This window comes from Amphimedon queenslandica, unplaced genomic scaffold, assembly GCF_000090795.2.
Source record: "Amphimedon queenslandica unplaced genomic scaffold, v1.1 AMPQUscaffold_12692, whole genome shotgun sequence".
NCBI lineage: Eukaryota > Metazoa > Porifera > Demospongiae > Haplosclerida > Niphatidae > Amphimedon > Amphimedon queenslandica.
Window position 1 is genome coordinate 1 of NW_003547072.1, and position 25,542 is coordinate 25,542.

Genomic DNA, 25,542 nt, shown 5'->3' on the forward strand with positions numbered 1-25,542 from the left:
AGAAGACAGGCTTGCAGTGTGGTGCAATAAGGTACTGATATCACGTAAAGGTTTCAGGCCAAGACATACCATCATATCGCCAATGAAAAAACCAGCAGTGATCTGCATTGTAATGAAACCAATGGGGGACTTAGATTCTGCTAAACTCTCCCAAATGCTAACAGAGCCAGTCAATAGAGCTATGAATATCAGAGTGCATACTGTTATAGCATGTAGCATGGCACCAGGTAAGGTGTTGAAGTAAACTTTCTTGTCATAGCTAAACTTCTTTCTGTAGGCCTTTATTCGATAGCTCAGTAGTGGAACGATGAATAGAGAAGAACAGATGGTTACTATAGCAGAGAGTAATGTAGGAAGAGTAAGGACGTAAGTTAGACTAACAGGAGCAGCTTGTAAAGTAGCCATTGATACCCCTAAATGCCCTAATGCATGCTCAATTGCTCATCAATGACAATGAGCCACGCCTAAGGGCGTGACTCACTTAGCTTATAATTAAAATCATCAAAATTAATGATAAAAAATTTACAGAATTACAGTGTCAGTGCATAGATACTAGTGTTGTGCTAGTTCCAACGGAACTAGAACTAAATCTATTTTAGTACACCTATTTTTTTCCTAGTTCTAGTTCCAAGAACTAGAACTAGAACTGAACTACATTGATACAAAGAACCAAAACTAGAACTAAAACTAGAATTTGACAAATTAAAGCACTGGAACTAAAACTAGAACTAAAGATTTAGCTATTAAGGACTTGAAACTAAAACTAAAACTAAAATGTGCACTTGTAAATCACTAGAACTAAAACTAGAACTAAAACGCTACCCTTTTAATAACTGAAACTAAAACTAGAACTGAAATGGAGCCCTTTTAATAACTAAAACTAAAACTAGAACTAAAATGGTACCACTTTGAATAACTAAAACTAAAACTAGAACTAAAATGCTACCCTTTTAAGTTATTAAAATTAAATTTCATTAAAAAATTATAAAAATCACCTAGAAATGGTGTATTAGTAGGACTAAAACTAGAACTATAAGGCCAGAATCAGAATTTGGCATGGAACTAAAATTAAAACTAAAACTAAAACGGAAGTACTAGTAGAACTAAAACTAGAACTGAAACTAGAAATAAAGTACTGGTAAAACTAAAACTAGAACTAAAACTAGAAATGGAGTACTGGTAGAACTAAAACTAGAACTAAAACTAGAAATGGAGTACTGGTAAATCTAAAACTAAAACTAAAACTAGAAATGGAGTACTGGTAGAACTAAAACTAGAACTAAAACTAGAAATGGAGTACTGGTAGAACTAAAACTAGAACTAAAACTAGAAATGGAGTACTGGTAAAACTAAAACTAGAACTAAAAGTAGAAATGGAGTAGTTGGTAGAACTAAAACTAGAACTAAAACAGAAAATAGAGTACTGCACAACACTAATAGATACTATCCATAGTCAGTGTTATGTTTTCAATAAAAATACAGGAAATATGATAATTTTGTTTTTGCCAAGGAATTTCACTCCTTTTTCTTGGCAGAGCCCAGCCATTTAAGGAATCCTTTGGCCACTTTGCCTGACCAGTAGACATTCAACACATCCAAACAGACCATCAAAACAATGGCTGATGTCCTCACGGGCAGAGGAAATGACATCTTGTAAATATCTTTCTCCAGATTCGAAATGACATACACAACATACCAGATTACAGGCATGGCTAGGATACGAGTCAAAAGAAAAGAGGATGTCATTCCGATGGCAGTGAAAATGGCTATTGGGGACGATTTAGGGACATTTATCTCAGACAGAATCCAACGAAGATGAACAAAAGGCGACGAGAGCTCTGTAAAGAGTCGAAAGAAAGAAATACTCATCCACCATCCCTCGTAATAGAGACCAATGAAAACTGATGCTGTACTGACCGTGTGGTGTAAGAGCATGGCCTTATCACGTCTCAGAGGCTCAAGAATTAAGCAGACCATCATGTCACCCACAAAATACCCGAAGGCCATTTGTAGAGCAATGAATCCTATTCTTGATTTTGAGACCACAAGGTCTTCAGAGGTCTTCATTGACCCATTTAGGACCGCTAGCAATATCAGGGAGCAAAGGAGAATGGCGTGTAGTATAGCAGCCGGTAGGGTATTCCAGTATGTTTGTTTATCTGGGCTGAGAGTCTTGTAAAAGGAAAGGTATTTTGAGCTGAGCTTAGGCGTGACGAGAAGAGCCGATGAAAGGATCGTGAGTGTTGTAATGATAGAGACGGGAGAAATCACATAGGAAAAGCTGGAAGGTGCTGCCTCCATATCGTATCGTATCAATAGACGACAGGAACAAGAAAATAAACCTGTTGAAGCTGTTTTGGAAATTGAAAATTAGAACAAAGGAGTGGCGATTTTATTAATGAACCATGCATGGATTTTGCAATTTGTTTACCAACAGCGGCAAGAGTAAGTGAGCATGCGCAGAAACACGTTGTTTCTGTATTCTGCTACTTTGCTGTGTCCATTTCGTCTCTTTCCCCTGAGATTATATCATGTAAGTTTAGCCTCCATCTAGCCTTAAAACATGAAGAAAGGCTACCTTTTGTTAGATATAAGGACATATTACCTCTCTATCTTCTTTATTTAGTGAGGAATCCGTCAAGATGGCGGCTGGGTAAGCTGCTTTTGTAAACTAGGCATGCATGGATTTCCTTTTTTATTTTGTAGAGATGATTCTTCTCAGGGCATGAAGCTCAAGGAAGCGATGAAGGAAGTACTCAAGGAGTCTCTGAAGCATGATGGGTTGGCAAGAGGTCTACGTGAAGCTGTAAAGGCATTGGACAAGTGAGGATTCCATCCCATCATATTTGACAAAATATTTTGTACAGGATATTTTTAAGAAAAATTTTAATTTTTAAATTTTTTCTGGGGCACATGCATGTCGTTAATAATATTTTAGCTGATTTCGATCAAATTTAGATGTATTACAATTTTTTAAAAGTTGTTCCAAAATGGGGCTCTAGTCTCTGTACTCATATTACAGGGTCATTGGCCAAATTTTGCTGAAATGATTGGGAGAGAATTTTATAATTTTTTCTGATACATATTAATGTTCTTATGTTATGTAGCAAGTTTGAACTAATTTTGATCAAAGTTGGATTTTTTAACGAATTTTTAAAGTTGCTCCAAAATCTGGCCAAAGTCCCTGTACTGTAGTACAGGGATTTTGGTCAAATTTCATCAAAAATGAAAAGTAGAGAATTCTCCATTTTTATAACTTTTCCTGATACATATACATGTACTTATATTCTGTAGCAAGTTTAAACTGATTCCAATCAAGTTTGTATTTTTAACGAATTTTTAAAGTTGCTTCAAAATCAGGCCAAAGTCCCTGTACTATAGTACAGGAATTTTGGTCAAATTTCTTCAAGAATGAAAAGTAGAGAATTCTCCATTTTAATAACTTTTTCTGATACATATACATGTACTTATGTTGTGTAGCAAGTTTAAACTGATTTCGATCAAGTTTGGATTTTTTACGAATTTTTGAAGTTGCTTCAAAATCGGGCCAAAGTCCCTGTACTATAGTACAGGGATTTTGGTCAAATTTCATCAAAAAAGAAAAGTAGAGAATTCTCCATTTTAATAACTTTTTCTGATACATATATACATGTACTTATGTTGTGTAGCACGTTTAAACTGATTCCGGTCAAGTTTGGTTTTTTTATGAATTTTTGAAGTTACTCAAAAGTCTGTAATGTAGTACAGCCTGTACATGAGATTTCATCGAAATTAGCAAGAAGAGAATTCTTGCAGCATTACTGACATTAATTAATCTCTCCCTCCTTTCTATAGACGTCAAGCATATTTGTGCATTGTTGCTAAGAACTGCTCTGAGGCTGGTTATCTTAGGCTGGTCGAAGCACTCTGCAAGGAACACCAAATCAGTCTCCTGAAAGTGAACTAATGCCTACACCTTCTTACCTTGCACTATGTACACGATCCTCTTTCTGTTGTTAGGTAGAGGATAAGGAAGAACTGGGCGAATGGGTTGGTCTTTGCAAGATTGATAAAGATGGCAAGCCAAGGAAGATTGTTAAATGCAGCTGTGTTGTTGTAAAGGTAATTATTATTAATGTACAGCATTGATTGATGTTACTGGCACAATGATGATAAATAGCTCCCTCTACTGATAATTATTGTGAGGATAAAAAGCTTAACCGGAATCACTATATACACTGATGTGTCATTTTAATTTGACTTTTTTAATTAGAACTGTTTTGTTGTAGTTCTTGTATTTACGAGTTTTTCCTTAGGATATTGGTACTGATACTGAAGCTTGGAGTACTGTACAAGAATACATAAAGACCCAAACAGCTGCTGCTGTTTGATGAATTGAACCACCATTCAATTGAATGCCTATTGCTTTTTTGTTTAATATGATTTCTTTAACTTTAATTTGTCATAATGAGTGTCTTACTATACTATACTGTGGCTCAACATTTTTGGGGTGTGGCCTATTCATAATGGCAGATACAGGTAATTTTTCTGCTTTGCTAAACTCGTTTTATTTTTTTTGTAGATGCTCCAGAATACATTATACTTAAAGATCACCTCGCTGATATTATTGATTTATTATCTGGGAATGCTCCAGTCATTGCACAGTTTTCAAACCACCTCTTCTCATCTAGTCTCATTCCTAAAGAGGTACATCTCAATCAGAAGAGCAGTCCTTTAGATAGAGCCACCCAGCTTATTAATTCAGTTTTTTCTACAATTGGAACTCACTCTAATCCTAGCAGTGTCTTTCGTGGGCTTGTTACTTCATTAGAAAAAGTTGGCCTCACTGACATGGCTAAGAAACTTCAACAAAGTCTTGGTAAGCACAATTGGGTGGTTTCAGAAAATTCTAATAAATATGCCAATTTTTAGGAGTGAAAACCCATGGCATCCGGCCACTTATAGCAGCTGTTTCCCAATCACCAACTGTGATTCAACTCAGCTCTAAAGATGAAGTAGCACAAAACATTGACAGTCTCTACGACCAATTTTCTGACCTTGTTACAGATCTTAGGGATCGATTTGAAAAATTAGTATCTGAGGGTAAAATAAAACTAGTACAAGTTACTCGACAGGCTGCAGAATATTTACGAAGGCCAGTGAAAAGCTTACAAGCAGATGACATTGATGAATTGTTTGACTCTCTTCAGCCTCATTATGATTTTCTCAACTGTAGCTTACTTAGAAAGCTCATCAATAAGTTTCTTGCTGGTGATGAATTGCATTTGTCATTATCGCAATACATTAATAGGATGGATAAACTATTAGAATCATCACAATTGAAGCACATTCGATCAGCTATCAAAGAAAAGCTATCGTTTTTATCATCCCCAACTACTGGTGAACACACTATACTTGTTGTTTTTGAGCTACACAGCAGATGGGAAGAATTGACTTTAGAAAATTTCAAGAGAGTCCTTAGTCATTACTTTGGATCAAATGCTGATCTCTTTAGTCACATTTATTTTGACTATGGATCACTTGTTGTTAAGATGTTGATACCTACCTCAATATTGCAGTTTGTAGCAGATATACTTATTGCCAAAAGAAGCTCAATGAATGGAATCGGCATTTTTCAAGTTGCTATTAGTGGAAGGACAATGTTGAGCATAGATAGCACTGATATTAATTTTGAAAAGTCACTTATGGATTCAAGAGATGATTTTGAAGCAACAATATTGTTGAGGTTAGGAGCCAACCCATCCAGTGAAGATGATGAAGGTTTTGAAGATTATATACCTCCTCAAAGTAAATTTATATTGTTGCGTTGGAGCCTTTTTTGAAAGTTGTTATAACTATTAGGATACAGAACTAGAAGGCTACTGGCCATCAGTAGTGAAGAAAGGGCTACTTACATGGTTGCGGATCAAATTGGTCAACGATTATGTGAATTAGGAGGTACAGTACATGTAAATATCATTTTATTTTTTAAATTAACGTTTAATAACTACCAAGTGTTAATTATGCTTTTTTGTTATTCTTGATCATGCATTTTTTATAGATCGTATGACTATTAGAGAAGACTTACTTAACGACATATTGGCAGAATCTGGAACAGTTCGCTTCAACCAATTTCTAGCTCCAGCTTTAGGTAAATCTTTATGTGATCTACATTTAATGTCATATATATATATATATATATATATATACATATATATATATAACTAATACTGGCATTGTAACTTGTAAGCCTAGATAAATTTGATGATGATTGTTCTTGGCTTTTCAGAGACACTTATGCTAAGAAGTCAAAGCCTGAGTATAGTTTCTGCTACTATTTTTGGAGGAGTTTGTGGAATGGCTGTCACTAGACTTGTTATTAAGATTAATGGTGTTGATGGTACATTTTTCATGTGTTTTGCAGTAGGGGGCTCAGTGGGAGCATTTGCAGGGACCACAGCTTTTGACAAATTAATGGGATATCCTGGTAATAATAATAATAATAATAATAATAATAATAATAATAATAATAATAATAATAATGTTGCTATTTGTGAGAATTTTATACTTTAGGTGGCCATTCTCGCAGAGTTACTAGATATAGGATTGCTGTAGATGTTGCTCGTACATTGTTGGGGATAGGGTTAATATTACTATTATTTATTACTGCTATAAGTGTGAGTTTCAGTATGGCTGGCTCATTTTTAAATTTTCGTTATAACTATGAGACTCATACTGTGTCTGTTTTCTTTGGAGCATTAATGGGAGCAGTAAGTGCTTTGACTGTAGGCCCAGAGCCAATTATTGGACAAATATCATCATCCGGTAAGAATAAAGAATCAGTGATCACTTTACCTGTATTTGTATATTATTATTAGGTTATGGTACAAGATCTAGTGTTGGATTGAGTGTTTTACGTGCTTGCATTGGAATAGGAACTGGAGCAATGGTTGGATCAGTTGCTCTTAGTAATTTCATTCCTTATAACTATTTCAAAGCTGCAACAATTTTTATGGGTGGTCTAATTGGAGCTTTTATTGGTTATAAGTACTGCTCAAACCTTTTATCTCACTATTAATAAACATTTCATCAAAAATACCATTCAGTAATTAATGGGCGTGCCGGTGGTGGGGCTTTGAGCTTCAGCTAGCTTCCCATACTGTGCAGTGTTCAGTCTTATCAGTCTTATTCCTATGGCAAATACAGGTTGATTTGCTCTTGCTAAACTCCTTTTATTTTCTTTTGTAGATACTCCAGAATACATTATACTTAAAGATCATCTCGCTGATGTTGTTGATTTATTAGCTGGGAATGCTTCAGTCATTACACAATTTTCAAACCACATCTTTTCATCAGGTCTCATTCCTAAAGAGATACATCTCAATCAGAAGAGCAGTCCTTTAGATAGAGCCACTCAACTTATTAATTCGGTTTTTTCTACAATTGGAACTCATTCTAATCCTAGTGATGTCTTTCGTGGGCTTGTTACTTCATTGGAAAAGGTTGGGCTCACTGACATGGCTGAGAAACTTCAGCAAAGCCTTGGTAAGTTGAGAATATTTAGAAATGTATAATGTACTTCATGAATTGTGCAGGAGGCGGAAGTCACTTTCAGGCATTTGTGCCATTAGTAGAAGCAGTAGACCAATCACCAACTGTAATTCAACTTAGTTCTAAAGACGAAGTAGCAACAAACATTGACAAACTTTATGATCAGTTTACTAGCCTTGTGACAGACCTCAGGACTCGATTTGAAGAATTAATATCTGAAGGTAAAATAAAATTAATACAAGTTACTCGACAAGCTGCAGACTATTTAAGAAGAAGAGTGACAAGTTTGCAAGCAGATAGCATTGATGAATTGTTTGACTGCCTTCTGTCACATTATGATTTTCTTAACTGTAGCTTACTTAGAAAGCTCGCAAATAGGTTTCTTGCTGATGATGAATTGCAGTTGTCATTATCACAATACATTGATAGTATGGATAACCTGTTAGAATCATCACAATTAAAGCACATTCGATCAACCATCAAAGAAAAGCTATCATTTTTACCTACTAATGAACATGCTGCATGTATCATTTTCAAGCTACATGATAGATGGGAAGAAATGACCTTAAAAAATTTTAAGAGAGTCCTTAGTCATTACTTTGGATCAAATGCTGATCTCTTTAGTCACATTTACTTTGATTATGGATCACTAATTGTTAAGATGCTGATACCAGCCTCAATCTTACAGTTTATAACAGATATACTTATTGCAAAGAGAAGCTCAATGAATGGAATTGGCATTTTTCAAGTTGCTGTCAACGGAAAGATAGTTTTGAGCATAGATAGCACTGATATTAATTTTGAAAAGTCGCTTACGGACTCAGGAGATGATTTTGAGGCAACATTGTTGTTGAGGTTAGGAGCTAATCCTTACGATGAAGATGCTATAAGTAAGCATTCAATTTAGTGTTGGGTTTTATGCATTTTACCATTAATATTATCTATACTTGCTTGTTGTCTTGCATTTCTGCCTTTGTTGAAAATTGTTATACCTATTAGGATACAGAAGAAGAAGGCAACTTGCTATCAATAGTGAAGAGAGGGATAATTATGTGGTTCAACGAATATCTGAAGTAGCAGGTAAGCAGGGGCGTATCTGAGGGGGGGCCTACAGGGGCATGGGCCCCCCATCAATTGTTGTAGATAATAATATTCATTGTTTGTTTTATTACCTACCACCTAGTAATATAAATTAACCACCTTGTAATCATGTACAATACATTGCACAGCAGTAAATGTACAAGAAATGAAAAGTAGGCAGAAACAAAACATTCATTTTATATTAATCATTGTTGAAAATGTAAGATTTTCATGCTTTAAAATACGTAAAATGCTATTTTAGTGCACTATATGAGTGCTAAAAGAGGTGTGACCAAATTTTCGGCGCGCTTCGCGCGCCATTTATCCCTGGGCCCCCTCATCATTTCCTTCCCAGCTACGCCCCTGCAGGCAAGCATCATTTATTGTTTAAATTAATGCCCAATAATTACCAAGCTCTTTTTGTTATTTTTGATTGTGCATTTTTTATAGATGATATTACTATTAGAGAAAACTCACTCATCAACGTATTGGCAGCATCTAGAACAGTTAGCTCCAACCAATTTCTAGCTCTAGTTTTAGGTAAGCATTTATGTGATTTACATATGCCATATAATCAATACTGGCATTGTAAGCCGAGAAAAAATTAATGATGATTGTTCTAGGCTTTACAGGGAGACTTATGCTAAGAAGTCGAAGCCTCAGTATAGTTTCTGCTACTATTTTTGGAGGAGTTTGTGGAATGGCTGTCACTATACTGATTATAAAAATTAATGATGATGATAGTACATGTTTCATGTGTTTTGCAGTAGGGGGCTCAGTTGGAGCATTTGCAGGGACCACAGCTTTTGACAAATTAATGAGATATCCTGGTAATAATAATAATAATAATAATAATAATAATAATAATAATAATAATAATAATAATAATAATAATAATAATAATGGTATTACTATTTGTGAGCTTTTTATAACTTTAGGTGGCCATTCTCGCAGAGTTACTAAATATAGGATTGCTGTAGACATTGCTCGTACATTGTTGGGGATAGGATTAATAATCATATTATTTGTTCTTGCTATAAGAGTATATTTTAGTGTGAAGGGATCGTTTATAAGTTTTCATTATAACTATGAGACTTATGCTGTGTTTGTTTTCTTTGGAGCATTAATGGGAGCAGTAAGTGCTTTGACTGTAGGTCCAGAGCCAATTATTGGACAATTATTATCTGGTAAGAATAAAATCAGTGATCATTATACATGTATTTGTATATTATTATTATTAGGTTATGGTACAAGGTCTAGTGTTGGATTAGGTGTATTACGTGCTTGCATTGGAATAGGAACTGGAGCAATGGTTGGATCAGTTGCATTTAGTGATTTAATTCCATATAACCATATCAAAACTGCAGCAATTGTTATGGGTGGTCTAATTGGGGCTTTTATTGGTTATAAGTACTGCTCAGACTTTTTATCTTATTGAACTATTTTTATGACAAAAAACAACAAAAAATCATTTTGGTGATGAGATCATGAGATTATCTCCCACCCACTTATTTGGGGCTGTTGGGCGTTGGCTTGTTGGCTAAACAGTAAACACCATGAGATGGCAGCTATAGGTAGACCCAATTGCTTGTGTTTGCAGGCTGTATAACTATATGGATTTTCCTTTGTAGATGCTCCAGAATATATTGTGGTTAAAGATCATCTCGCTGATGTTATTGATTTATTAGCTGGGAATGCTCCAGTCATTACACAATTTTCAAACCACCTCTTCTCATCTGGTCTCATTCCTAAAGAGGTACATCTCAATCCGAAGAGCAGTCCTTTAGATAGAGCCACCCAGCTTATTAATTCAGTGTCTTGTACAATTGGAGCTCATTCTGATCCTAACAGTGTCTTCCATGGGCTTGTTTCTTCATTGCAAAAAGTTGAACTCACTGATATGGCAAGAAAACTTCAGCAAAGCCTTGGTAAGTTGAGAAAATTATATTATAGACTTTTCCCACTACAAAATATATTAATGAGCCACCATGTTGTGGAATAAATGTACAGGGATGAATAGGCAAAATGCACTGTTTCTTTATTTTTCCAAGAATTGTGAAAGCAAGACCAAAAACAAATGTGTAGTGAGTATTTCTGTGTGCATATATATGTAAGTTGAAAGTTGTAAAAGTCACTTTTTCCCCATTCATTTTTGGTACATCTATCCCACACAATATGGTGGCTCATTAATGATAATATTCGGCATTGCTAAATGCTCAGTGGTGGGCTATATTTTACTGAATTGTATATAGGAGGAATAAGTCACTCTCAGGTAGTTGTGCCATTAGCAGCTGTAGACCAATCACCAACTGTAATTCAGCTCAGCTCTAAAGACGAAGTAGCAAGAAACATTGACAAACTTTATGATCAGTTTACTGATCTTGTTACAGATCTTAGAACTCAATTTGAAGAATTAATATCTGAAGGTAAAATAAAGCTAATACAAGTTACTCGACAAGCTGCTGACTATTTAAGAAGAAGAGTGACAAGCTTACAAGTAAATAGCATTGATGAATTGTTTGATTCTCTTCGGCCACATTGTGATTTTCTCAACTGTAGCTTGCTTAGAAAGCTCACAAATAAGTTTCTTGCTGGTGATGAATTGCAGTTGTCATTGTCACAGTACATTGATAAGATGGATAAGCTGTTAGAATCATCCCAATTGAAGCACATTCGATCAACTGTCAAAGAAAGGTTATCGTTTTTACCGGCACCAACTACTAGTGAACACACTGTGCTTATCATTTTTAAGCTGCATGATAGATGGGAAGAAATGACTTTAGAAAATTTCAAGAGAGTCCTTATTCATTACTTTGGATCAAATGCTGATCTCTTCAGCCACATTTATTTTGATTATGGATCACTCATTGTTAAGATGCTGATACCAACTTCAATCTTCCAATCAGTAAAAGATGTACTTATTGCCAGGAGGAGCTCAATGAATAGAATTGGAATTTTTGAAGTTGTTATTAGACCTATTAGTGGAGAGATGGAGTTTAACATCGATGATGCTATTGATTTTGAGCAGTCACTAATGGATTCAGTTAAAGAAAATGATGACTTTGACGCAATAATGCTACTAAAGTTAGGAGCTGATCATTACAGTATAAGTGCAAATGCTTATAACCAGCTTTCCATGATTGACATTGATCTACCACTAACTCAAGGTATATAAGTTAGTACTGGTGATAAAGGTCACCATAGCATTCATAGTTCATACACTGCTAAAAGTTATAGGATCAATTTTTGATTCCTCTTTGCATTGAACTTCCATGTAGTAATTTTATTTTTAAAATGTTATTTATTTACACATTTTATTCATTATTATACATTGTATAGAAACTAATCTTAATGAAAGAAATGAAATACCAGGTACTAAGTACGGCCAGCTCAGTAGGTCCACAAGCCAATCTAGCCAAGGTAAGCAATCAGTCAGTAAAAATGGTTTGGTCAATTTTGGTATATGCATTATTGATGAGATTATTAAAGTCAATTACTTCTTTGTACTAATTTTTCTTCACAAGTTATAGTAGATGCTTATAATGCAAGACTAAACAGAGTATTCTACATTATTTTTCCTGCAATAATTATTTATTGGTTTGTTAACAATGCTGGCACAAAACTTATGGAAGATCTTTTTGTTTTTGCTGTAAGCTCTTGTGTGGGTGGTTCATTTGGAGCATTTGTTGGGACAGAAGTTTTTGACAAATATAAATCTGTCAGGCATAATGGTAATAATTTAAATTTTATAATAAAGATTTTATTACATTTTCATAGCCTTTCACCCTGGTAGAATCACTAATAGGAGGGTCATTATAGACAGTGTGTGTCAATTTCTTGGTATAGGAGGAATATATGTCATATTCAGTGGTGCTCTAATTTATACTTCTTACTTCTTTGATGTTACACAATACATACCTATTTTCATTGGATCAATAACTGGAGCAGTATATACTATGACAACAGCTCCAGAACCCAAACCTATCCAATCAAGTTAGAAAAAATTAACCATCATTTTTATTTGTAATAACAATAGATTATTTTCACTGCTCAAGTAATCCTTTTAAGCATATATTTCGCTATTGTTTTGGAGTATTTACTGGTTTAATGGCTGGAATAGTAACTGGAGCAGTAGTTGGATCATTTGGAATTCTTAATACAGATATCATTTCATATAAGCATGTTAAAATTACAGTATTTGTTATGGGGGGATTACTTGTAGCTTTTGCTGGTTATAGGTATTATTGTTTTGTAAGTAAAAAAACAGGTAGAAGTTTCTAATTAATTTTTGAACATTTTGAAAATATTTATCCATGGTTATTTTTAAATTATTGGACACTTGTCCTGAAGATGAGCCAATACAAGCTGATTTATCATAGATTGGTTTGGCATATGCATGATGTAAAAAATGTTCACCTCCTACCTCTCTGACAGACAACAAAGTGTTTGTGTCGGAGATTCAATCTCCTCACCTATTCCCATTACTTCAGGGGTTCCTCAGGGCTCAATTCTAGGACCTCTGCTTTTTCTACTGTTTGTTAATGATTTAAGTAATGGTATCCTTTCTCCTCATTCCAAAATGTTTCTATTTGCTGACGATATTCTACTTCTTCATCCCCTCGCAAATCCTTCAACTGACTGGACTTCCCTGCAAACTGAAATTGACTCTATTTGTACATGGATGCACAAAAACTCACTATCTCTAAACGCTTCTAAGTCAAAATACATAATATATTCTCTTTCACGTCACTCAGTCTTTGATACTCTTCCTCTCCTTTATCTAAATCAATCACCTATTGATCATGTGTTTTCCTATACCTTGGTTTACAGGCATTCATCTACAGAGACTATTCTTCTTCTATATGTGACACTATATAGTTCGGCCAATTTTGGAGTTTGCTTCCTCAATTTGGGATCCTCCTCCTCCCACAGTCTCATCACAACTGGAGGCTGTTCAGCATTTTGGCTTAAAAATAGCCTTCAAATTATGGTCTATCCCATACCACCATCTCCTAAATCTCTCTCACCTTACTTCCCTGTCTCATTGGCGATTAAATTTAAAATTGTCCTGCCTTTTAAGATAAAAGAAAATCTTTCATTTACCCCATTCCATCCTCTACAAATTAAAGCTCCCTCCTGCTATTCTCTTCGATCTAATAATAACGGTAACTTTTCTCAAATCACTTGCAAGACATCTACATATTCAAACTCATTTTACCCATCTACAATTAATCAATGGAACTATCTTCCCCCTTCCCTGAAACTTTCTCTTTCCCTCTCATATATTAAATTTTTCATTGATCATTGTCTATAATACTGTACAATTATTTCAACAGTTAGCTTTGCTATTATTATTATTAAAAAATGATTGAAAATGAAAAGATTGTTAATGGAATGTACACAAAAAGTACAATCATAATAATAGGGTGCTGAGTTTCAGTAAAGTTCTACAGTGATGTGCATGATGAAAATAATTCTCAACCTCATTGGATAGAACTAGTACAACATTTATATGAAACAATCTTCATCCATCCATCACTTGAATATGTTGGGATTTATACTGGATACCTTGCTCCTTGTCTCCTAGAAGATACTCTTAAATATCAAAAGAAGATATTAGAACAACCATGCAAACCACTACCAACAGTACATAATCAAGTACAAGATTTAGAGTACATGCATAATGTATTCTTGATATAAATAATAATAACAGTAGTATTTTATAGACTAATTCAATTTTGTTTTTTCCTTTTAATTCCCCTATGTCTTCTATATTCTGGCTTTGTGTGTTTCTTTCTTGTCATTTTTGATATTTTCATTTGCATATGTGATTACTAGGTTTTCATTTTTTCGAATTTAATATAAAAACTAATGTTTTGTAGAAGTTTGAGCTGACTCTGAGCTCAAATTTTCAAGTTACCATTTTTAATGAAACACAGACAAACCGAGTACCTAGTCCTCGCCTACGCAAAGCTGGGTAGGGCCAAAATAGGTTAATTTTTAAAAACTTCCTTGTATTATAATTGCCCATGCTTTTTTGAAAAAATGACACGGAAATCAGCCCAAAGAAGAGAGAGAAATGGTAAAAGAGATAGTAAGAGAGAGATAGAGAGAGAAAAAGCTAGAGTCACAGCAGTTATACTAGAGGGCACAGTAAAGCTTGGTTCAAAACATTTTGTTGTCATCAGATGTATGTGCTGTGTGTAACAAAATGTAAGCAGAGCTCTATAATAGCACAAGTAATAGAGGCTCTATTACTTGTGCTAGAACTTTTTATTCTACATAAAAGACCATATTCTAACCTACATTACATGTACATGGTCACAGCCTGATACACCATGCACTTCCCCACTGTTGGAGAATTGATCTAGCTTGCAAGACTATATGTTATGTATAAATTGTTTGGTAACAGATACACCAGAAACCACTCCAAATGCACCTCCAAAAAGAAATAAGATATTGTGATAAAGGTATAACCTCTCCCCTTTACTGTGCAATAGGAATACACCCCTTTTGACTGTTACTGTTTGCATGATGGTGAACATTATCACATTTGTTGTTGAGGAAATTATGATAGTTTTAAGCACAACTAATTTAGTAGTATGAAGATGATTTGAAACTATTAAAACTACATATTTAGCAGTTTCGTCTAGTGTGCAACAAAGGGGCCTCATCACTGATAAAATAATACTATTTTAGCATTAGGTTACATATTGTATGTAATCAATCACATGAATGTTATTATAACAGACCTGGACTTCCTCTAGCTTGTGGTTAGCCATTCAAGTGAACGTTGTGCTTTTTTTTCATAGAAAAGTTTTCTCTTTAAAAGTCCTTCTTTCTATATTGTAGTGTAAGTGATCACTGAAATAGCTAAACCTTAAGTTATGTCCTCCATAATATAGTACAAGATGATTGATGTCTCTCAATGGAGAGCAAGTATTGGACTGTGGAACTACTGTCAAGCTGCCTCCAGTAGACCAGCTAATAGCCGTCACTCTTGCTCATTCAAAGCTGCAGTAGACAGCAAGTCAGGCAGTACTACATCAGGAGAAAAGACATCTAAATTGCCAGCAGCTCTGTCTCTTATTACTTCATCTTTATTAAGATATATGAAGCTCAATTTTATTCCTCCAACTGGTAAACAAACTAACAATATTTAATATTATCATACAGTGTATTTACAATAGGTAAAATTACTGTTTTTGTTATGATTCATTGCCTCCAGTCATTAGTCTTGTTTTATTCTCTCCTCCTCCTCTTATCAGGAGATGTTGAACTCAATCCTGGTCCTATAACAGGTAAACATACACTTAATACAACACTCATTAACTGTTACACTACTGCAGGTAATCCAAAGGATATATTAAGGACTCATTCTGTTAAACTCATCAATGCTATTTCTGGTGATTTATTGAGAGTAACAAATGAGCTTCATGCTGCAAGATTAATACCAAAACTATTTAGACAAGAGATGCTTGTAGGAGCAGTTGATGATTACACTAAATCTACTAAACTTATGAATGTCACTGAACACCAGTTGGAATCCTCTCTTAATCCAGAGCAGTATCTTATTGATATATGTCATGTATTAATAAATCAACGACATTGTACACTAACAGATATTGCTACCTCTATATTACACCAGTTAGGTGAGTGTGTGTGTATGTGTGTACTTTATCAGTGATCAATATAGTCATTATACCTCAATACATTAGGTCAGTCTATACCTGATAATGTCACATCTATTAGTGCAATACCTGATGAAGTTCAAGGATATGCTGAGAATATGAGACAGCACTACAAACACCAACCTATTGTTGCTACAGACTGGCCACCAAGAATTGGAAAAAATTTCTTTGGTAAATTAGCACTAGTAGAAAAACAAGACTCCAGCACACAAGCAAAGTCAGCTTGGCATCTGTTAAGAGGACAAGTTGATAAAATAGTTAAACTAACTGAAAACAAAGAGATAAGTGTTGAAAATGTCCTCCAACCCACAGATAGTTCTCTGTCTCTCAGAGTAGTAATAGACGGTCCTCCTGGTATTGGTAAGACAACACTCTGCCGTAAACTGTTAAATAAGTGGTGCAATAAAACTCTCGTACATCAACAGTATGACTTGGTACTTTACTGTCCTTTAAGGAATAACAAGATAGCTACAGCTACTACACTAGCTGACCTGTTTGAGTATAGACGTTATGAAGTTCCCATGGTATCTGAATGGTTTGAGAAGAAGAATGGAGAAGGGTTACTGATATTGTTTGATGGTTGGGATGAACTAAGTGAACAACTCAGAAAGTCTTCATTAGCTGCTAGTATCATTTATAGAAAGCACTTAGACCAATGTTCAGTAATTGTTACCTCTCGTAGCTATGCCTCCTCTTCACTTTTGAAAATGAATATTCTCAGTAGACATGTTCAAGTCATTGGGTTTTCTAAGGAAGAAATATCAACAGTAATTATACAAACACTTCAAAATAATGCAAAACTAGCACAAGAAATTATTGATGAAAACACACCATGCATATGGAAGAAATACAAATTCTATTTCACAACTACTCAAAGCAGTAAGGACTCACAACTAGCAGTAAAACTCATTAATGATCTTAAAGTACGAAATGATGTTCATTCATTGTGTTATGTACCACTAGTCTGTTCCATGGTCATCTTAGTTTATTGCAAGGAAGGAGGACGCTTACCAACAACACTCACTGAACTGTATGAGAACTTTATCCTGCAAACTATCAGAAGGCATGTGGAAATAAAACCAAGACATGATATTGACCCATATGCTTTAGGTAGTCTTTCTTCATTACCATCACAATTAGCTAAACCTTTACAAGATATGTGTCAATTAGCTTATACCAACCTGGCTAATACAAGAATGACATTCTCTTCAGATCAAGTACAATCACTGAGTGAGGCAGTCAAGGAAGACTATCTCGGATTGATGACAACATTCACAGAATATGATGAGAAGAAGTATCAGTTCCTTCACTTGACTATACAAGAATTTTTAGCTGCATGGTGGATAGCTAAGCATGAGAAGAAGACAGAGGAAATGTTTAAGGAACACTTTGATGATGATCACTTTCGAATGTGTCTGAGGTTTGTGGCAGGTCTAACTCACCTTAAACATGAGAGCTATCAACAGTATTTTAATATACCACAGCTTGGGCTGCAATGTATGAGGAAATCATTGATAAGATATGACACTTGTTTCTCAACCTATTTTAATCCTGTGAGAGAATATGATCATATCAGTTATCATATTCTCATTCTTCTTTTTCAACTCCTGTATGAATCACAGAACAAAAAATTATGTGAAGTATTGGTACAATCTATCAGCAACCACTCACTGTGTCTCAATGAAGAGAGAGTATCATTATCATTGTTTGACTGGTTGTGTCTTAGTTATTGTATAAACAATTCCAACACAACATGGAATCACTTGCACCTTGGGAATGTATCTACTAACCAGTCACTATCAGTCTTCACTGCTGGACTAACCAATAATTCACTGCAAACCCAGTGTAAGAAACTGGAAGTAGTGTTGCATGAACCCACTGATGAATTAATACACAAATTATTACAACCATTATTTCTATACAAAATTCAGGAGTGCTACTTTGACTTATATCAAGGCCAATATGTTCCTTTTTTTGTATTGTTACAATTCCTCAATCTTCCTCAGTTAAAGATACTGCACTTGATAATGGGTACTGGCTTGCTAACATTAGACAATTATACAGACTACACAGATGAGCAAACTAAACTTGAGAAATGTATAGAAATGAATTCAACACTACAAGAAATGAATTTTAAGTATCAAATTAAAACAAGCGGCCTTTATTCGACAAGTATCACTCATAGCATCATTAGAGGAATAACAAAAAATAAAACAATAAAATCATTATCATCACATATAGAGCTATTTTTTCCTGATGATCTTGACCCGGGTGAGATTTGTGTTGACCCTCCTCCTCAACCTGATGGAGTAATAGAGCAGCTACTAATATCCAACACCACATTACAAGCTCTTTCACTGAATGTATTATTCCTACCATCATCACTGAATATTGGGGAGGTGAACACACCACTGACTGCTCTAGAGATAGGAGCAGAAATTTGGTTATGGTCCCACTCTGCTAAACTGATGACATCACTACTTCCACAAATCAAAGGATTACACTCTCTGATACTACCTGAACCATACTCACCACATCTTCTGTTTCTCTCTCATCCCAGTCTACATACACTTACTTTACCACTAGACACAGCTGAGAGTGCTATTGAACTATTTACTATTCTACAAACCAATGCTACTCTTAAAGCTCTGAGCGTGATGATAAAGGAGTCATTTGATACCAGCAGTGTGGGTACTAGTCTACAAGGCATGCTGACACAAAACCGAACACTGAAATACCTTCAGATTAATAGCTGGTATAGTTCCAGTCTCATTTCCAGTTCATTTCTGTTCTTCCTAACAACTGGTCTCAGACACAACACCAATCTACAACAATTGAGTGTATTCATTCCACTGAATGAAGAGATAAAAACTTTTTTTAATGTCATCTCCCAAAAGAGCAATCTCACAGAGCTTAGAGTGACCTTCAAACTAACTAAGTCATTATACATATTACACTGTAATTGGGAAAAAACACAAGAAATTAAAACAGTATTGTTTTATGAAAAGGTACTACCTGCTGTTACTAACATGTTACAGTCACATACAACCATCAGACTACTGAGTATAGAGTGTGAAGATATTGATATAGAGTCATCTCAACCTAACTGGATAGAACTAGTACAACATTTATATGAAACTATCTTCATCCATCCATCACTTGAATGTATTAGGATTTATACTGAATACATTCCTCTCCTGCTGAATACTCTTAAAGATCAAAAGAAGACATTGATTGATAGACACAAAAAAGAACAACCACACAAACCACTACCAATAGTGACAATAAATTAATTATTTCAAGAGTTAAAACTTAAAAACTTAATATGTAACAGCTTACACAATAGTTAAACACATGATACAATGTCTGACATTTGTTTTAGATTAAATTTCTCCTTTTAAAAGTAACAATTAATAGCCACTACTATTAAACTATTAATACTATTATAGCAATTGAATTGATTGATCTCTTCTGATGCTTTTCAGCCTAAGAGGAAGAGAGAGAGAGAGAGAGGGGGGAGGGAGGGGCGAGGGAGGGAGAGAGAGGGGGGGAGGGGAAGAAGGAAAAGACAGTTATGAGCTGTGCATGTGGTCCCTTAGATAAAGCCATGATCAGTAGTGGTCAGTAAGGATTGTAAGCTGTAAGCTATATAGATCTAGCTTTGTATGTTTAGGGCAAATCTGAGAACAAATCTGACTGGGAGAGATTAGTAATAGGAAGACTAAATCCTGGTTTCCATATAGTTGTGGCTGTTGTATGTGTTCTGTGGTTAGCATACAACTGTTGTAGAGATAGACCTGGGCTAGCTAACTCCACAATTGTTGAAACAGTGTTCAGTGTTGTAAGGCTGTTGTAGGGGCTATAAGGTAAAGTAGAACAATTACAACAATTTTATAGTTGCATGGGTCTATGGCTCATATGCTCATATTCATAAGACTGCATGGTTTTTTAAAATTATGTAAAAGCAATGTGTACATATAACTCTATAAACTAGCCTTAAGTTTTAATCGTAAAATTTTGTTTTCTCATTTACATGTAGAGGTATATGTGTAAGTTTTTTATGCTCAAAAGTTTGAACTACATGTACATGTACATACATGTAATGTAATATAATAATTAATTTTATAAACTGTTACCTTTTCCAGTTGTTTGATGCCTTCAGTGACTTTATAAATTAAGTGTCGATCCTCTCAACATTGTAATCAATCCTATCTAATATTGTACCCTGTAATTAATAACAAGAATAGTGATAAGTATAGGTTATACACCGTAACATCGAGGTTGCTATGGGATTTATTTTACTGAGGGATGCAGTCCCGAGGTATTCTTGCTTCCCAAACCCTCCCCACCCAAATAACTGTATGTAGGCTGGGGAATGGTTTAGATGGCGAGACTACATTCTCACAGCAACACAGAGTTACTATAAATATAGGATTGCTGTAGACATTGCTCGTACATTGTTGGGGATAGGATTAATAATCATATTATTTGTTCTTGCTATAAGAGTATATTTTAGTGTGAAGGGATCATTTATAAGTTTTCATTATAACTATGAGACTTATGCTGTGTTTGTTTTCTTTGGAGCATTAATGGGAGCAGTAAGTGCTTTGACTGTAGGCCCAGAGCCAATTGTTGGACAACCATTATCTGGTAAGAATAAAATCAGTGATCATTATAGTGATCATTACTGAAGATGCTCTGTAAGCATTCATTTTAGTCTTGGGTTTTATACATTATATTTGTATTTGCTTATTGTATTGCATTGAAGCCTTTATTGAAAATTGTTATAACCATTAGGATACAGAGGAAGAAGGCAACTTGCCATCAATAGTGAAGAGATGGCTATTTACGTGGGTCAACGATTACCTGAAATAGCAGGTAAATTCTTTAAATTAATGTCTAATAATTGCCAAGCTCTTTTTGTTATTCTTGATTGTGGATTTTTTTATAGATGATAATTACTATTAGAGAAAACTCACTCATCAACATATTGGCAGCATCTGCAACAGTTAGCTTCAACCAATTTCTAGCTCTAGTTTTAGGTAAGCATTTATGTGATTTACATATGCCATATAATCAATACTGGCATTGTAAGCCGAGAAAAAATTAATGATGATTGTTCTAGGCTATTCAGGGAGACTTATGCTAAGAAATCGAAGCCTCAGTATAGTTTCTGCTACTATTTTTGGAGGAGTTTGTGGAATGGCTGTCACTAGACTTATTATAAAGATTAATGGTGTTGATGGTACATTTTTCATGTGTTTTGCAATAGGGGGCTCAGTGGGAGCATTTGCAGGGACCACAGCTTTTGACAAATTAATGGGATATCCTGGTAATAGTAATAATAATAATAATAATAATAATAATAATAATATTGCTAATTGTTAAAATTATATACTTTAGGTGGCCATTCTCGCAGAGTTACTAGATATAGGATTGCTGTAGATGTTGCTCGTACATTGTTGGGGATAGGGTTAATATTATCATTATTTATTACTGCTATAAGTGTGAGTTTCAGTATGGCTGACTCATTTTTAAATTTTCGTTATAACTGAGACGCATATTGCGTCCGTTTTCTTTGGAGCAGTAAGTGCTTTGACTGTAGGCCCAGAGCCAATTATTGAACAAATATCATCATTTGGTAAGAATAAATAATCAGTGATCACTTTACCTGTATTTGTAGGTTATGATACAAGATCTAGTGTTGGATTGAGCATATTACGTTCTTGCATTGGATTGGAATAGGAACAGGAGCAATGGTTGGATCAGTTGCACTTAGTAATTTCATTCCAAATGAACATATTATGGGTGGTCTAATTGGAGCTTTTTTGGTTATAAGTACTGCTCAAACCTTCTATCTCATTAATTATTGTTATTATTAATTATTATTAATTATTATTACATTGCATTCGCCATATCCTACCATAATGGGCGTGCCTGGGTGGGGCTTCAGCTAGCTTCATTCAGATCATTCAATACAGTCCTACTCCTATGGCAAACACAGGTAGATTTACATTTACTCTTGCTAAACTCATTTGATTTTCCTTTGTAGATGCTCCAGAATACATTATACTTAAAGATCATCTCGCTGATGTTATTGATTTATTAGCTGGGAATGCTCCAGTCATTACACAATTTTCAAACCACCTCTTCTCATCTGGTCTCATTCCTAAAGAGGTACATCTCAATCAGAAGAGAAGTCCTTTAGATAGAGCCACTCAACTTATTAATTCAGTTTTTTCTACAATTGGAGCTCATTCTGATCCTAGCAGTGTCTTCCGTGGGCTTGTTACTTCATTGGAAAAGGTTGGCCTCACTGACATGGCTATGAAACTTCAGCAAAGTCTTGGTAAGTATAATTGGGTGGTTTCAGAAAATTCTAATAATTATGCCAATTTTTAGGAGTAAAGACCCACATCCGGCCACTTAAAGCAGCCATTTCCCAATCACCAACTGTGATTCAATTCAGCTCTAAAGATGAAGTAGCACAAAACATTGATAGTCTCTACGACCAATTTTCTGACCTTGTTACAGATCTTAGGAATCGATTTGAAGAATTAGTATCCGAGGGTAAATTAAAATTAATACAAGTTGCTCGACAAGCTGCAGAATATTTACGAAGGCCAGTGAAAAGCTTACAAGCAGATGACATTGATGAATTATTTGACTCTCTTCAGCCTCATTATGATTTTCTCAACTGTAGCTTACTTAGAAAGCTCATCAATAAGTTTCTTGCTGGTGATGAATTGCAGTTGTCTTTATCACAATATATTGGTAGTATGGATAACCTTTTAGAATTATCCCAATTGAAGCACATTCGATCAGCCATCAAAGAAAAGCTACTGTTTTTATCATCCCCAACTACTGGTGAACGCACCGTACTCGTTGTTTTTGAGCTACACAGCAGATGGGAAGAAATGACTTTAGAAAATTTTAAGAGAGTCCTTAGTCATTACTTTGGATCAAATGCTGATCTCTTTAGTCACATTTACTTTGATTATGGATCACTCATTATTAAGATGCTGATACCAACCTCAACCTTACAGTTTGTAACAGATATACTTATTGCCAAGAGAAGCTCAATGAATAGAATTGGTATATTTGAAGTTGCTATCAATGGAAGGACCATGTTGAGTATAGATAGCACTGATATTAATTTTGAAAAATCACTTTTGGATTCAGGAGATGATTTTGAGGCAACATTGTTGTTGAGATTAGGAGCTAATTCTTACAATGAAGGTAAGCATTCATTTTAGTGTTGGGTTTAATGCATTATATCTGTACTTGCTTATTGTTTTGCATTGAGGCTTTTGTTGAAAATTATTAGGAAACAGACAAAGGCAACTTGCCATCCTTAGTGAAGAAAGGGCTAATTATGTGGATCAACAATTATCTGAAATAGGAGGTAAGTATTACCGTATAGCACAAAGTTTTTGATGGCTGTAACTTTCGCAGATTTGCTTTAAAATCCCTTTGCAGATTTAATTTTCATAAATTTATGCTGTCTGCCATCTTGTACTGTAATACCATAAATTTTCAAATAAAAGCCCAGGCATTCATTTCTTTCCAAGACAAAAAATTGCATAAAATAGAAAAGTAAAACGGGGATTTGAACCTGGAACTCGAAGGTTAGGCCATTTGGGACACTCTAAAGGTTGTGGTACCTAATGAGTAAAATGTGCGTATCTATACTTGGAGCAGGGTTGGGGCTGATTATGATTACAATTGTAATCGATTGTAATCATTACATGTTTCAATGTAATCATAATCACAATCGTAATCACATTTTAAAATTTTAATAATAATAATAATTGTAATCGTAATCACATTTTTGTTAAAGTTCGATACTTATCATAATTATAATCATACCCATAATTATGACATTCAAAATGATCATTTAATTTCATATTGTTAGCAATAACACCTGCATCTAGTGAATCTGTTGAGAAATTTTCTCTATATGGGTGGAAAAAATTTTTCGGCTTGAAAGATGTTGCCTATCAAATACATGTATTTTGTTTAAAAAACTCATGTTTATAAGATGCAACACTAATTTTGAGCAAAAATTTTTCTATCATAATAATGTCTAATACAGGGACGTAATCGTAATCATAATCATACCAAATGGCAGGGGTGTAATCGTAATCATAATCACTTTTAATGACAGCTGTGTAATCGTAATCGTAATCACTTTTAATGACAGGTGCGTAATCGTAATCATGAATTTGTAATCGACCCCAACCCTGACTTGGAGATTCTTACCAAGGTGTTTATTCAAGCCCGGCCTTTATTTGAACATTTACGGTAATTTGATTTCATGGAAGTAATCTTAGAGCCCGCCTCCACCTCAAACTCACTTTTCAAGGCACTCCAGAACTGTGAAATACAGCTCTTGAAAATTTTGCACTATATCTATACAGTATTTTACTGGTTGGCCTCGCCCAGCTTTGCGTAGGCGAGGACTAGGTACTCAGTTGTCTGTCTGTCATTCATTCTGTGTGCTATATTTTGTCTTTGAGAATGTATATCTTTACAATCGCGTGCTCTAAATCTGTGAGAGCTTCTCTTCTGTTAGGAAAAGTCTTGCTTTACTGCCTCGAGATGTTTAGAGAGCAGCTCTAGGTAGTACAAGCTTTTTAACTCACGAGAAAATGCCCAGCAATAGCGGTAGTACTCTGGAGGTAAATGAGACTCTCCCCCCCAGTAGATCAAGACTATTTATTCATTTCATTTGTGTGGAACTCTTTAAATCTTGTTGGTGAGTTATAGCTACTCGAATTTTATCCCGAGTGAAGTGCTGTAGCAGTTAGTTCACTAATCTAAGGATCCTAAACTCTCTCAAGTCACTCAATCTATCTAGGCAACAGTATTTGTGCCATTATAACATCATATAGCGCTTAGAAGAAGAGAAAAAAACCTGAAGCTTCCCTCTTACATTGTCTTGCTGCATTATTGCATAGATAATAGAGTAAATGAAAGGGATTGGAAACGGGGCGTAGCAACAGGAAATGCGGGTTGGGTTACCACGTGACAACCATGAGTGTTTTGATTGATTTCCCATCTCCTCCATTGGTGAAGTTGCTCTGGCAGGATTTCGAAGGAAATTTGTGCTGCTCCAGGATAGCGCTTGCTTTTGATATATAGCCTATTCCACATAGAATTTTTAGAGCTACCTGTAGCAAGGTTTTTATCTCCAAAAAGCCATTTGCAACCAGTTAGAGGTACACAAAGTCGCCTGTTT

At 34.9% G+C, this 25,542-nt stretch overlaps 6 protein-coding genes across 8 annotated transcripts in view; 5 read left to right on the top strand and 1 right to left on the bottom strand.

The window, feature by feature from the left end:
* Window positions 1–534: 534 nt before the first annotated feature.
* Window positions 535–2,383, bottom strand: LOC105314660 (transmembrane protein 56-like). The gene is made up of 2 exons (XM_011408954.2): window positions 1,447–2,383; window positions 535–555 (listed from the first exon to the last, which is right to left on the bottom strand). The coding sequence occupies exon 1, from the start codon at window positions 2,299–2,301 to the stop codon at window positions 1,516–1,518; it is 786 nt and encodes a 261-aa protein (XP_011407256.1). The 5' UTR covers window positions 2,302–2,383; the 3' UTR covers window positions 535–555; window positions 1,447–1,515.
* A 67-nt stretch (window positions 2,384–2,450) lies between these two features.
* LOC109587077 (uncharacterized) lies at window positions 2,451–7,075 on the top strand. 2 transcript variants are annotated; one of them, XM_020003296.1, is made up of 12 exons: window positions 2,451–2,533; window positions 2,627–2,653; window positions 2,707–2,823; window positions 3,835–4,101; window positions 4,296–4,518; window positions 4,562–4,858; window positions 4,912–5,787; window positions 5,842–5,937; window positions 6,041–6,130; window positions 6,269–6,466; window positions 6,553–6,804; window positions 6,858–7,075. In XM_020003296.1, exons 5-12 carry the CDS (start codon window positions 4,395–4,397, stop codon window positions 7,055–7,057), a joined length of 2,133 nt encoding a protein of 710 aa, XP_019858855.1. In that variant the 5' UTR covers window positions 2,451–2,533; window positions 2,627–2,653; window positions 2,707–2,823; window positions 3,835–4,101; window positions 4,296–4,394; the 3' UTR covers window positions 7,058–7,075. The 2 variants fall into 2 exon arrangements, with proteins under 2 accessions (XP_019858855.1, XP_019858854.1); XM_020003295.1 differs by having other exon boundaries at window positions 2,454–2,533; window positions 2,589–2,653.
* LOC100635206 (40S ribosomal protein S12-like) lies at window positions 2,643–4,370 on the top strand. Its single transcript, XM_020003293.1, has 5 exons — window positions 2,643–2,653; window positions 2,707–2,823; window positions 3,835–3,937; window positions 4,000–4,101; window positions 4,296–4,370. Exons 1-5 carry the CDS (start codon window positions 2,643–2,645, stop codon window positions 4,368–4,370), a joined length of 408 nt encoding a protein of 135 aa, XP_019858852.1.
* Window positions 7,076–7,125: 50 nt separating the features above from the next.
* On the top strand, window positions 7,126–10,081 carry LOC109587078 (uncharacterized). The gene is made up of 8 exons (XM_020003297.1): window positions 7,126–7,185; window positions 7,228–7,524; window positions 7,575–8,420; window positions 8,530–8,610; window positions 9,061–9,150; window positions 9,234–9,440; window positions 9,549–9,797; window positions 9,852–10,081. Exons 1-8 carry the CDS (start codon window positions 7,173–7,175, stop codon window positions 10,046–10,048), a joined length of 1,980 nt encoding a protein of 659 aa, XP_019858856.1. The 5' UTR covers window positions 7,126–7,172; the 3' UTR covers window positions 10,049–10,081.
* Window positions 10,082–10,171: 90 nt separating this feature from the next.
* On the top strand, window positions 10,172–12,871 carry LOC109587076 (uncharacterized). Its single transcript, XM_020003294.1, has 6 exons — window positions 10,172–10,184; window positions 10,242–10,538; window positions 10,863–11,777; window positions 11,950–12,341; window positions 12,388–12,603; window positions 12,647–12,871. The coding sequence occupies exons 1-4, from the start codon at window positions 10,172–10,174 to the stop codon at window positions 12,138–12,140; spliced, it is 1,416 nt and encodes a 471-aa protein (XP_019858853.1). The 3' UTR covers window positions 12,141–12,341; window positions 12,388–12,603; window positions 12,647–12,871.
* Window positions 12,872–22,231: 9,360 nt separating this feature from the next.
* LOC105314661 (uncharacterized) overlaps window positions 22,232–25,542 on the top strand; it is a 4,987-nt gene continuing 1,676 nt past the window's right edge. For both annotated transcript variants that reach the window (XM_020003299.1, XM_020003300.1), the window contains exons 1-4: window positions 22,232–22,305; window positions 22,354–22,650; window positions 22,704–23,540; window positions 23,629–23,706. In XM_020003299.1, coding sequence (XP_019858858.1) covers window positions 22,293–22,305; window positions 22,354–22,650; window positions 22,704–23,540; window positions 23,629–23,706 — 1,225 coding nt within the window. In that variant the 5' untranslated portion in view covers window positions 22,232–22,292. The remainder of the gene's footprint in view (window positions 22,306–22,353; window positions 22,651–22,703; window positions 23,541–23,628; window positions 23,707–25,542) is intronic.

Excerpts from the sequence above, each read along its gene's own strand:
- LOC109587076 (XM_020003294.1), top strand. Across the intron at positions 10,539-10,862 it reads AAAACTTCAGCAAAGCCTTG|GAGGAATAAGTCACTCTCAG; the intron begins GTAAGTTGAGAA and ends AATTGTATATAG. Across the intron at positions 11,778-11,949 it reads TGATCTACCACTAACTCAAG|AAACTAATCTTAATGAAAGA; the intron begins GTATATAAGTTA and ends TACATTGTATAG.
- LOC105314660 (XM_011408954.2), bottom strand. The coding sequence starts at position 2,301 with ATGGAGGCAGCACCTTCCAGCTTTTCCTATGTGATTTCTCCCGTCTCT.
- LOC109587078 (XM_020003297.1), top strand. Across the intron at positions 7,525-7,574 it reads GAAACTTCAGCAAAGCCTTG|GAGGCGGAAGTCACTTTCAG; the intron begins GTAAGTTGAGAA and ends TGAATTGTGCAG. Across the intron at positions 8,421-8,529 it reads TTACGATGAAGATGCTATAA|GATACAGAAGAAGAAGGCAA; the intron begins GTAAGCATTCAA and ends TATACCTATTAG.
- LOC109587077 (XM_020003296.1), top strand. The coding sequence starts at position 4,395 with ATGCCTATTGCTTTTTTGTTTAATATGATTTCTTTAACTTTAATTTGT. Across the intron at positions 5,788-5,841 it reads AGATTATATACCTCCTCAAA|GATACAGAACTAGAAGGCTA; the intron begins GTAAATTTATAT and ends TATAACTATTAG. Across the intron at positions 6,131-6,268 it reads ATTTCTAGCTCCAGCTTTAG|AGACACTTATGCTAAGAAGT; the intron begins GTAAATCTTTAT and ends TTGGCTTTTCAG.
- LOC100635206 (XM_020003293.1), top strand. Across the intron at positions 2,824-3,834 it reads GCTGTAAAGGCATTGGACAA|ACGTCAAGCATATTTGTGCA; the intron begins GTGAGGATTCCA and ends TCCTTTCTATAG. Across the intron at positions 4,102-4,295 it reads GCAGCTGTGTTGTTGTAAAG|GATATTGGTACTGATACTGA; the intron begins GTAATTATTATT and ends GTTTTTCCTTAG.